This window comes from Sceloporus occidentalis, unplaced genomic scaffold (assembly GCF_023333645.1).
Source record: "Sceloporus occidentalis isolate IW3139 unplaced genomic scaffold, rSceOcc1.0.p SCAF_5, whole genome shotgun sequence".
Classification (NCBI taxonomy): domain Eukaryota; kingdom Metazoa; phylum Chordata; class Lepidosauria; order Squamata; family Phrynosomatidae; genus Sceloporus; species Sceloporus occidentalis.
In genome coordinates, this window is record NW_028316985.1 from 95,015,177 (window position 1) to 95,027,394 (window position 12,218).

A 12,218-nucleotide genomic window follows, 5' to 3' on the forward strand; every position below is an offset into this window, starting at 1 on the left:
ACGACCCAAGGACCTCACTGCCACGGTCCATGCTTCTCGAGGCCTCAGCCAACGAAACTCTGGTTTAAAGGGTGAGGCCAGTTCTGTGCACGCTGCGCTCCACCAGAAAAATCCATTGCACAGGCTGGAAGGATACATCCAATGTCATCAATGCACTTGTAGAAAGCACGGATGGGTCCTTCCTGAATCTTCGTTTGAACAACAACAGCTTGTGTCATCAGCTTCCTATGACTAAGAGCTCTTCAAATGCTGATTCATGATGGCTGCCACTTGAACTCTGGTAACCCTGTCCCCTTTGTCCCAGTTCCTCCTGTGGCCACATCCATGACATTTTCAGGATCAGAATACTTTGTCCTCTGACACTTCCATCATCTCTGATTATCCTCCATGACAATATGATTTGTTTGTTGCTGTTAACTGCTCTTGAGTTGACCCCGATTCATGGCAACCTTGTGGATGAGACATCCCCAAGACCCCCCTGCCCTCCACTGCTCTTTTTCAGTCTTGTAAATGCAGGCCTGTGCCCTCCCTATTCATTTGGCATGTGGTCTTCCTCTCTTTCTACTACCTTCTACCTTCCCCAGCATTATTGCCTTTTTAAATAAGTCATGCCTTCTCATAATGCAACCAAAGTACGACTGCTTTGGTTTGATTATCTTGGCTTTCAGGGATATTTCTGGCTTTATCTGCTTTGTTTGTCTTTCTGGCTGTGATGACACAAGCACAGGCAGTGAAACCAGCAGGCTTCAATTCTGCAGAGTCACCGCTGCCATGTGATAGGAAACTGGGTGATGTCCCAGAAGGAGGAAGGGCTCAAAATTCAAAGAGGGAAAAGGTATATAAGGGACAGGGATGAATGCTCCATGTGGTGGTTTCTATATTGGGGTCTGGCGGAGCAGTTTGATTGTACGATTTGTAAATATCTGGGCCTGAAGAATAAAAGCCTCTTCATGAGTAACCAGCTGTCTAGCAGTGTCTTTATCAAGACAGAAGCAGCCTTTGTGTGGGAGGAATTTTCCTGTGCAGCCTGGAGCCGAGCTTCACAACAGAGCCTTCTGTTGACGTTCCTGAGCTACAAGCATATCATCTGCATGTTTGCATGTTAGATTCTTGTGTCTACATGCCCCAACAGGAAGTTCTCCATAACTACTAGGGAGTATCAGGTTGCCTACTCCTTGGCTGGGAGAGGTGAATGATGTTGCTAGTAATGATAGGGTGACTAAAATGAGGGAGCACCATGGAGAGTTCCAATATAAATTGTTACTGATCCTTTCCTGTGAACTGCTATTTAACCTGTTGAGAAGTTGTTCTGTTCCTCTCTCTACCCCCAGAGATAGACAGCTGCAGCAATGCCAATTTTCATCCACAATCACCCTTTGCAGTCTGCACCCCTGGGTTTTCAGCCCAAGATAAGTCTTGGAAGTGACTACTACTCATTTTCGTTGTCAAGATTTTGGGGCAAAATGCCAATGGTATTTGAGCACATTTGTGGGCAATTTTTTATCAAGCAAATTTGTTTAAAAATTGAGGACCCGGGGGTTTGGAAGACATAAAAAAAAGTTGGTGTCACACTTTGCTCACACTTTATCTCGTATGACAACTGAATATATGGGATTCACAAACAGTTGCTTCTTTGCCTAGGCAGCATTTGGACAGTGAAATAACCCCTCACTCACCCCTCTCCATGAAGGACGTTTCTATACTTGTAGTGGCTTGACTATGGTGGAATCACTTTAGGTAATTTAAAAACAAAATCTTTTTTTTTTTCCAGTTCAAAGTTGCAGTCCACTGGGTGTAAAAGGAAAATCGGTTCCCTGGTGTCACCCAAGAAAGGTCATCAAAGAGCAGATGAGCCTGAGGTGAAGAAGTCAAAACGGTAGTTAAACCCCCTACCAGGCAAGTGTGGGAGAAAAAGGAAACTCTTCTGTACTTCTGTTGAAAACAAACAACAAAGCCAAGAGGTTTGCATGCGCTTGTTTCCCAGGTATGGCGTATGTAACATATAGAAACATTGATAAACTGCTTGTTCATGCAGAAGTCTATATATATATATGCGTTGCAGAAGTTTACTCTACATCTCAAGCATAGATTGTCAAGAGTGACTTCAAATGCTGATGCTTCCAATCCATTCATCACCAGTGGCCTCTAATGACACCTTTTGTAAATAAGCCACGTATTTTAAAAAGATTGTATTTTACTGTGTATGAACTTAATCAATGGGAACACTTTATTTAATAGCAAAGACTCGTCTGTGAACTGTTACATTATCTTATGTTAGTCATTTTAACTGGATTTTTAAATGTTGTGCAGCCATTAGCATTGTGTAGGATGGGAGGGGAGAAGGAGGGTGGCGTCTTTCAACAAAATCAACAGAACTCCAGCAGTTGGCAGAGAATTTTTCCGCATGTGTTCAAGTCACATAGAGTAGTGTAAAGGCGAGACCTTGGTTCTTTTCCTTGTCACATTTGTGCTTTTCTGTATGGTAAGAATTAAAGTTGCATTTACAGTGTTCAGTAGATGCACCTACTTTGAAGTATATTCGCATCTGTAAATTTTCTCCCAGCATCAAAGTAGCTAGAGCTTATTGAGGTAAAATTAGAACCTATCAGATGAAACTGTTCTGAAGTCAGAATTGTCTCACTCTGCAGCTTTTAATTGTTCTCTCAGTATTTCTTTTTTTCAGTTGAAACACTGAAATCAAAAGTACTTAATAGGTGTTCACCGTTTTACCTTCCACCATTTCTCTCACACTTTGTATACTGCTATTCAGTGAGAGTGTAGAGCCTGGTCTAGTTTCCAGAATCTTTAGCAAACTTGTATTTTACTCTCACAAGAACAAGTCTTCAAGTTCTGTTCTATGTAAAGCTTTTTTATTATCAAAATTTGTCTCTTGCAAAGATGTAAGTTGCCAAATAACTGAGATTATTTTAAAATGTTCATATTCATGTTTTATAACTAAAATCAGCATTATGTATTAATTTGTTTTGCTTTTTCGTTTGGGGACTTTTATTGTTGTAATGTGGATTTTTCTGTCAAATATTCCACTTTGTTTCTTACTGAACTTTTATATATAAATTATGAAATGTTTCCCAAAACTGGAGTCTCAGTATTTGAATGGCAAAATTATCTAAGAATTTTTGATTGGTCACTTCTGATTTCATTAGATATGAAACCAACCTTACAGTGCCCACATTGAAGCTAGTGAGACCCATTGCCATTAGGCATGGCTGGTTATATTTTTAATGTATAAACCAGAGCTAGCCAAAATGAATCCCTTAAGTGACAAGAGTCCCTATGGCCATTTTTGTGGCCATCATTCATACCAGACTCACTAGAAAACCCATTTTCTGGCCAAAAAAGGGATGAATTGCCTTTCCCAGAAATCATCTGAGTGTGGCCATAGGTTTAAATAGGTTGTAGGTGACCCCGGCACTGTTTAACCTTAAATATACTTGATTTTCAAAACTGAGAATGGACTTCTGGCCACTAATTTTCTCTGGTTTTGGCAGTCCCAAGAGCATACCAGGAAAGAAAAGTGGGGCCCTCAACCTTCCACACTTGCTGTCCCCAGTGGAAACAAAAGAAGATGCACTGAACCAGCATGTTTCCAAGCATTGCCTCCTGGTTGAGTTACGAACTAGAACTGAAATGGATTTAATTGGCATTATTACCAGCTATTGTACACAAGATATTGGAGCGCAAATGTTATGTAAATAAAAACAAACTTGGTAGCAAAAGTTTCCACTCCTTTGCTGTGACTTGCAAAAATAAATTCTGGTGCTCTACAGTGCCTACTGAAATCACATAAGTAATTGAATGGTATCTGGCTGTGTGCAGTTCCAATGTCACATGACCTAAGATTAAAAATACCTTTTTCTGGAAGGTTGCAGAGTTTGTTAGAGAGCGTATCTAGACAAACACCATTATGAAGGCCAAGGAGCTATAAAACAAGTCTGGAAGAAAGTTACACAGATGTATATGAAACTAGAAACCTCCCACAGAGCAACATTCAATCCATTATTACAAAAGAGAAAGAATCCATTATTACAAAAGAGAAAGAATATGGCTCAACCATGACTTTAAGCAAAAAGGACTGGTAATACCCAACAGAAGGGATGTAGAGAAGCGACAAACTCTCAGGATGCTGAAAACAATGTTTTTATTCTTACATACAACCCAGTCCGTTTCAACCTAGAAATATTCAATGGCCTTCTTCAGAGGAGTGCAACTTCAAAACCACTTGCAGGGATTCCAAAGAGAGTGTCTCAAAAGTTTATGTTTCAGTTGCCAGGCATAAGCTTTTGAGAAATTCTTTGGAATCCGTGCAGGACTTTTTAAAACAGCACTCCCCCTGAAGAAGGCCACTAAATATTTCTAGACTGAAATGCATTGGGCTGTTTGTAAGAATAAAATCATCTTTTCCAGTACCCTGAGACCGTCTCTTCTCTACATCCCCTCAATCAAGACTTTGCCTACATAAGGTGTCCACCAACACCCATTAACCACATAAGGAAGACATTAGTCGGATAAGCAGCCAGAAGGCCAATGATAACTAAGGGCCCAAACAGACAGGCCAAAATAAAGCTGCTTTGGGTCACTTTGGAGGTATGCTGTTTAAATGCTGCATGCATCCTAGGAGGCCAGAAGCTGCCAAAGCCATGCTCCAGTCCTAAGGACTCGAGCTCAACTTTGGTGCAGCTTCTGGCCTCTTAAGATGTGTGTGTCATTTAAAAAGCATACCTCCAAAGTGACCCGAAGCAGCTTTATTTTGGCCTGTCTGTTCAGGCCCTAAATAAGCAGAACGGATTCAGAGATAGGAGAGACTGCCCATTGGACAACTTATATATAGATGCGCCACAAAGGTGAGTTTGGCGGAAAGTGGGAAGAGAAAGCCACTGCTGAAACAAACTCATTTTAAAGCTCTTTTGGAGTTTGCAGAAAGTCATGTAAGAGACATAGCAAACATGTAGGTGATGGTTCCTTGGTCTAATGAACACTGAATTTTTGACCTTACAGTAAAACTCTTGTGTGGCACAAAGCCAGCACTATTAATTTCCTTGAAAACATTCCCTTAGTGAAGCATGGTGGATAAGTTTGGGGGTATATTTGTCCTCAGCTGGGACTGGAGAACCAATTAAGATTGAGTGAGCCAAAGATTGGGCAATTGAAAAGGTAAAGGTTTCATTCTGCAAGAGGCCTGACACTCGGGCAAGGGCTTTCCTTCCAGCAAGATGGTGACTCTTAAACCCAAAGCCAAAGTATCACCAATGTGGTTTAAAAACAAGAACCAGAATATCTGAAAATAGCCACATCAAATCATAGTCCTCACCGTTGAGAATCTGTGGCAGGACATGTTCAACAAAGGTCATCATCCAGCCTAGCATGGTTGCTGGCATGGAATTTTGCCAAAAAGAATACACAAAAATTACAGTATCCTTATGTGCAAATCTGACACAGACATTGTGGAGACAACAGGTGGATTTGAACCTGGGCACTACCCAAAGGTGGGGGCTGCTCCCGAGAGTGAGTATATAGGAGGGAGGATCAGATTTGAAAGGGGTTGTTGATGTTTAGTATGCCCTGAGGGGTGGACACCATCCACTAGAAGAGATACTGTATTCAGCCTGACTTGTAAATAAATTTCTTACCTTGTTTCAACAAGCCGCTGTCTGGAGTGATTGCAGAAATCAACCAAAAACGCTACCAACACTGAGAAATGTCTTTTAGGTTTGGGACATTAGATAGTGGGTGTGTGACTGTCAAAGAATAGTTGGTATCATGCTGTTAGGGGGGGGGATTATAAACCAGAAGACTGGCATCTAAAGAGAGTTATAGTGCAGGAGATACTTAAAAAGAGTCCCGAGTTTAGGTCTCGCAATGAAGAATTGGTGGGATTGTGGCCATCCATATCCAAGAAGATACCCAAGATGATATGCACACACATCCAAGAAGACTTGCAGCTATAATTGATGTTAAAGATGTTTCTACAAAGTATTCACTTAACGGGGTGAATACTTATGCAAACTGCAAGTGTCATGCTAAATATTACAGTTCTGGGCTTTTTTTTAGTTATTATTGTAATACAATAAAATATGGAAAAGTTAAAGGCACTTTACAAACGGGGGGGAGAGAGAGAGCAAGAACCCATTACATGCCACATAAAGTGGCACTTTAAAGGCTCGGGCATTACTTTTACCACAAACTGCATTGCATGCGGAATTTTTTTCAGCATACGAACCTTTTTGTCCAAAAATGGCATCATGAAATTTACAGTTTAGTCTAACTCCCTGGATAAAACAGCTTAACCATCTGGAAAATGGAAAGAAATTACTCTGTCTTCATCGTCATTCCTTCATGGCAGGGTTGGGTAGGTGTGACTTCCACATGTTGGACTGAAATTCCAAGTAGTTTGGCCACAATCGTGAGAGGTCATAGTGTTTGCAGTCTCATCTTTTTATTATTTCAACCTGCAGTCATCAAAAAGGTAGATAACTGTACAAGCATCGATCTGTACAAGCATCGATCTGTACTTGCACATAAATATACATACATGCATACACAACATCAATCACCTTTCATATAATCTTTTATATTTGCCATTGGCGGACATAATTAAAGAAAAGTGGAAGTGTGGTGGCTAAGGAAAAGTAGACGGAAATGGGACAGAAATGGACCTATTGGACTGACTAGATTTAAATAGGCAGAAGGAAAAAAAACCTACTCAGATTGTTTCACAAGAGCTTATAAAAGACATTATGGAGGGTAATAATAAGTTTCTATAACACTTAAGGCCATGCCAAGTAGACATCTTTCATTCAAATGAATTGCTTTCAACCTGTTTTGTGTTGGGTTTTTTAATGGCCAGAGTAACTGATTTTAATGTCTGATAGCTCAGCCCCAGTGATTGTACACAGTATTCTGTTTGGTTTCAGTCAAGCTGAAATGATTTCTGAATTTCACCTACACAAGAAAGTAGGAAACACCATGTTGGATTAGGCAAAAGGCCTATCTGGTTCAACATTCTGTCCATATGGTGACCAGTCATTTTTCCATGGGAACTCAGTCAAAAAGACACTGGATCCCTCCATCTTATACTGCCTGGCAACTGAAAAAAAGAGACAGACTGCCTCTGATTTTTTCCTTTAGTCCCTACATTTCTACCATTGCATTTAGTTGAGCATTTAGAAATGCAGCATAGGGATCCAAACAAAAGGGGCAGGCAATGTAACCAAAGGAATGCAAACAAATACATGCAAATAGAAACATATAAATATATGCAAATGTAAAGAGTTCTAGGTGTGGATGATTTTCAGGGTCTCATTCTTTGCAATACTAGAAATTTGGAGACGGATGGAAAATTTCATTGGGAGGGGGCAGAGTTCTTATTTGGAGACCAATTTTGCCCCCCTCACTGCTGGAAGACATACTTGACATTCAGAAGAATGAACTGTTGGGAGTAAAGAATGGCCGGCACAGCACCTGTTCAGTGCCCATTTCTTTATCTCTTGAGCGCAGGTGCAGGAATACTGGAGACAGCTTTAGAATCTAGTTTGTAAGGGAAAGCAGACCTGAGTCAGGCTTCATTGGCTCCCAAGCAGCTCTTTGCCTATGTACAGCCTATGTACAGTGTGTCTTTGGGATCTTGCGGAGGAGCCAATTTTAGCCCAAAATGTTGCCATTCTCCATCACAGCTGAGTCATGAGTAAACAATACAATATCTGTTTTCTCTGTGTTGTTTTTTTTTAAGCTTGCAGTCAAGCTGATTAAAGTATTACTTAAGAGTCACTGAATAACAGAAAATACTAAGCAGGGTAGTCCCTTTTTCTTCATTAATAACAGAATGGTGGAGTTGAGCCTTGCAAAGTGGAGCACCTCACCCTGACAGAGCCGCCAGCACTGATGTGATGTATTCTCACCTTCATTGTAGGGCATAGAATTGTGGTCTTTAAACACATCATTCAAAGGATAGAAGCACTTGAAACCTAGATTTATTGCAGGAAGCCAAGAATTTCATGGGTGACTGATCAAAAAAGATAACCAACCAATAATAATAATAACAAAACAAATGGGTAAAGACCTAGAAATCATAAAACGTGTGAGATGTAGATAACATGAATATCTTGGTCATGTAATGAGAAATGAAAAAAATATAAATTGTTAGAGCAAATTATTCTGAGAGCTAAAGGATGCTAATTGACTGAGGTTTGTATCTCCAGGAAAGGTAAAGTGTTCTGAATTTGGCTATTTTTACTTATCACAGCACCTCAGCTTATCTCCAGACCTAACATTGCAAAGGCTTCTTGAGAGGCATACTGTACTCTACCTAAAAAGAGCTCCCAGGCTTTCAGAAGAGTTGGGCCTGTTACAGACTGCCAAAATAAAGCTGCTTCGGGTCTCTTTGGAGGTATGCTATTTAAATGATGCATGGGTCCTAAGAGTCTGGAGGTTGTGCCAAAGCCACACTCCATTCCTAAGCACTGGAGTGCAGCTTTGGTGCGGTTTCCAGATTCTTAGGATGCATGCATCATTTAAACAGCATACCTCCAAAGAGACCCGAAGCAGCTTTATTTTGGCAGTCTGTAACAGGCCGTAGCCTAGATTTCAAATTTTCATCTATGTGCTTGAACCATGCTGAGGTTCAAAATAGCTGGAAAACTAGGAAGAGCTCTCTGAAGGTACTGTCTGCACTCATTACCTACTAACTGCTACCAGTAGGATTGTCAGCTACCTTGGTAGAAAGTTAGATATTACAGTATATACACGCACATCTTGACATTGCCTTCACACTGTATGGCCTTAGTTTAGATGACTAACAATATTTGCCTTGCTTCCAGCTCAACTCTCAGAATTCATTTTTTAAATCCTGACAAATGCAGAACTGCTGCAGGATTCTCTTTATCGCTCCCATTCCAATATACATGATACCTCTTGTAATCACCGGCTTTCAATAATTTTATTAAATTATTAATTAAACCTCAGTTTATAATATCCTTATGGGATCCAGGTTCCAAAAACAGTGCTGTTACTGGGGTTTTTTCAACTAATAGCTGTCCTAATAACTGTGCCAAAAGTACCAGGCCATGTTGACCAAAAGATCATCTTATTACCCCATTTTGTATGTAAATCTTTATCAATTTAATTAATTAAAAGTCAAGTGATGAACAGACTATAAAAACCTTAGAGATGTTTTAACAACTGCTTCTTCAATCCTTCTTATACCATCTGACTGTCTCATAAAGGAAACCACTTATGTGGATAGAAGCCACATGTAGCACCACAGAGAATATTATTTTAAAGGCACATCCAAGATCAGCTATATTGCTTAAATGGCACAGGCGGCCTACATTTCTGTCTCTTTTTTTCTGCCTCAGGTGCCAGGAAGCAATTGAGTATTACAGGGGAATGCCAGATCAATTAGGTTTAGGGTTTAATTGGGACTTGTCACATATGCGCGGCAATAATTTCGCTCTAAATGTCAAAGCTCATTAATGTGAGAGGCAGAAGAAATTCAGGAAACGGGTAATGGCTTACAACCACAGGCATAATAGCCTACCGCCATTTCACAACTCTAACATGAGAGGGGAACTTGCTGGTTCAGTACCAAAAGAAAGCAGAGAGGTAGAGGATTTTCTTCTCAGACAATAACGGATTGTGCGCTTCTATTTTAATATTAGCAGAAGCCTACAATGGTGGAGCAGAGGGCAACTGTGGAAGAGTAGAGAGATGCATTGGACTTCCAAGAGACCTTGGAAGAGCCACATGCACACCCAAAAATCCAACCCCCCCAAAAATCCCTTTTTTTCAAGATTTCATTTTGACTCCTCAAAGATTCAGTGGGGCTTCAAATGTGGTAGAATTGCCCTCTATGTCCTCTACTGACTGGGGGATGACATTTGGGGACAAAAACCTTTTTTGAGCCTTGTGATCCACGGAGGCCACAAAAGCAGCTGTTGTGGACCACATGCAGCCCATGAGCCAAACTTTGCCCACCTCTGAACTAATGGAATTTTCACGGGGTTCCAATATTTTAAGTTTTGTTTTGTTTTTATAAAGAAACTGAGGCTGCCATCTCAAACACACTTATACATCCCATCAAACTCTGTCAGACCTGCTCCTGAACAGTTGTTGTTGTTGTTGTGTGCCCTCAAGTTGTTTCCAACTTATGGAGTTTTCCTGGCAAGATTTGTTCAGAGAAGGTTTGCCATTGCCCTCCCCTGAGGCTGACTTGAACCCTATCCTCCAAACAGGTTCAGTACCCTAGACAGCTCCTTTGAAGTTCAGACTAAAGCCCAGAGTGGAGTCATCCCCAATTGACATGAAAGATACCAGCTGCCACTGCTTCAAAGTAGACATACAGAGTTTTTTGCGGTAAACTGGTGATGCTGAATACCTCGTTATGTTTCCTTGAAAATATAAAACATGAACCTTTCTTTCTTTCTTTCTTTCTTTCTTTCTTTCTTTCTTTCTTTCTTTCTTTCCAGTCTCTCCCAGTCTTTCCTTCTTTCTTTTCCCTCCCTTTTTACTCTTCATTTCTCTGTAAAATCTATTCTGAGTCTCCCATTTGCTAGCTGTCTGCACTCCTCTGGTTCACGTGGCCTGCAGCCCTCTTTGGTTTCATCTCAGTCTCACTTTGTCTGGGCCTTTCTACCTCCCCAACCACTCCATTTTATCCTCCAGAAGTAAGAAATTCTCACATGTGCCCCCCACCTCCATGACATTAGAGTAGCCAAGCAAATTATTGTACCACCACAGAACACCATCATTCAGTCTCCACTAACCTGCAGCCTTCCAGATGTTTTGGACTGCATCTCCCATCAAGCTGACCAATTTTGCTTGTTGGGCACAATGATGGTAGCCCAACACATTTGGAGGGGAGAAGTTTGGAGAATGTTGCGATGGTACACTACCCTTTTGAGTGCTTGCTTCATATATGAAGGTGAGACCAAAGAGGTCAACAGAAAAGTAGCTGAAGGAAGCTTCCTAGCCCAATGGTTCTCAAACTGTGGGGTGGGACACCCAAGGAGTGTGTGTGCAAGATTTGCTCCGGGTGGCAGATCCCTCCTCCTCCTTCCTCTTCCCAAACTGTTTTATGTGTAAAATCTACACATGCATTGAATTAACTATTGAATTTACTTTAATAAAACTGTTCTAATTTGAATGACTATTTCCTTATATTTTCTTATAAAATGTTAAAATATAAAGATAGATTAATGTGCAAAAGAAAAATATCCATAGGTGCGTTACAGACCGCTGAAAAGCGGCGGCCTGCACCCGCCCCTTTCCCCGCCTGCACCCGCCCCTTTCCCCGCCTGATCGGGGCTTCAGTGGCTTCAAGTCCCAAGGACACCCTGCGGCGGCGGGGAGGAGAAGAAATGGGCCGCTTGGCCCCTTTCTCCTCTGCATCGCTGGGCGCAGCCATCTAAAGGCTGCTCCAGCGACACAAGACCAGGAAGGAGCTCCGTTTTGGAGCTCCGTCCTGCACCCACGAAAGGGCACACTAAGCACCTTCGCGTCACGTCCGCGCCACCTCATTTGGAAGTGGCGCGTTCGTGATGCCATCATGGCAGTCTCAACGTAGATGGGGTGCCGCCATCTTGTATGTCATCAGGACGTATTAGGCTTGGGGGTGTCAAGAAGTGACGCCCCTTTTTAAACCTAGGACGTCCTGAGGACATCCCTTATGGCGGTCTGTAACGCGCCAAAATAAGCAAATAAAGTACTTTCATTCATATACTAACTATATCAAGGTGGGGCATCATGTCCACATATAGATGTAAAGGGGTGTCCCAAGTTTGAGTACCACTGTTTTGACCTAAGAGGTTGCATTGCAATAGTCCTTTCATGATAGCTAGACTGAGTGAGAGTTTATCAGCTTTTGTGCATTCAAGACTTTCTTGGTTAGCCCTGGTTTTGATGAATATATGACAGGATGGAGTATTAAAATACATGTTCTGCTCATCCTTCAGAAAGGGCCCAGTCATTTATATTTGGCTTATATTTGATCCCTGTTTGTATTAGCGTAATGTCCACAGCATCGGGTGCTCCCATACCATTCATTGTATACACATTGCCTAACGGATGTCTCTACTGCATATGTAACCACAGTCTCCAAACAGGAGTGGTTTTGCCATTAGGTCAGGAAAGAGCTGCATTTCCCTACAGATTTGGAAGAAATTGCAGGGTTTTTAATAGTAGGAAAATAATATTTGGAGCAGGGA

The 12,218-nt window shown here is 41.4% G+C and overlaps 1 protein-coding gene across 2 annotated transcripts in view; it reads left to right on the forward strand.

Annotated features, from left to right (window-relative positions):
* BOD1L1 (biorientation of chromosomes in cell division 1 like 1) overlaps positions 1-3,737 on the forward strand; it is a 63,490-nt gene extending 59,753 nt beyond the window's left edge. Inside the window, exons 25-26 of one of the 2 annotated variants that reach the window (XR_016281262.1) lie at positions 1,772-1,984; positions 3,510-3,737. Coding sequence is in view for 1 of the 2 variants with exons in the window: in XM_089524787.1 (XP_089380913.1) it covers positions 1,772-1,880 (109 nt within the window). In the remaining variant the exon portion in view is untranslated. The remainder of the gene's footprint in view (positions 1-1,771; positions 1,985-3,509) is intronic. The other variant, XM_089524787.1, reaches the window with a different exon arrangement.
* Positions 3,738-12,218: the final 8,481 nt, after the last annotated feature.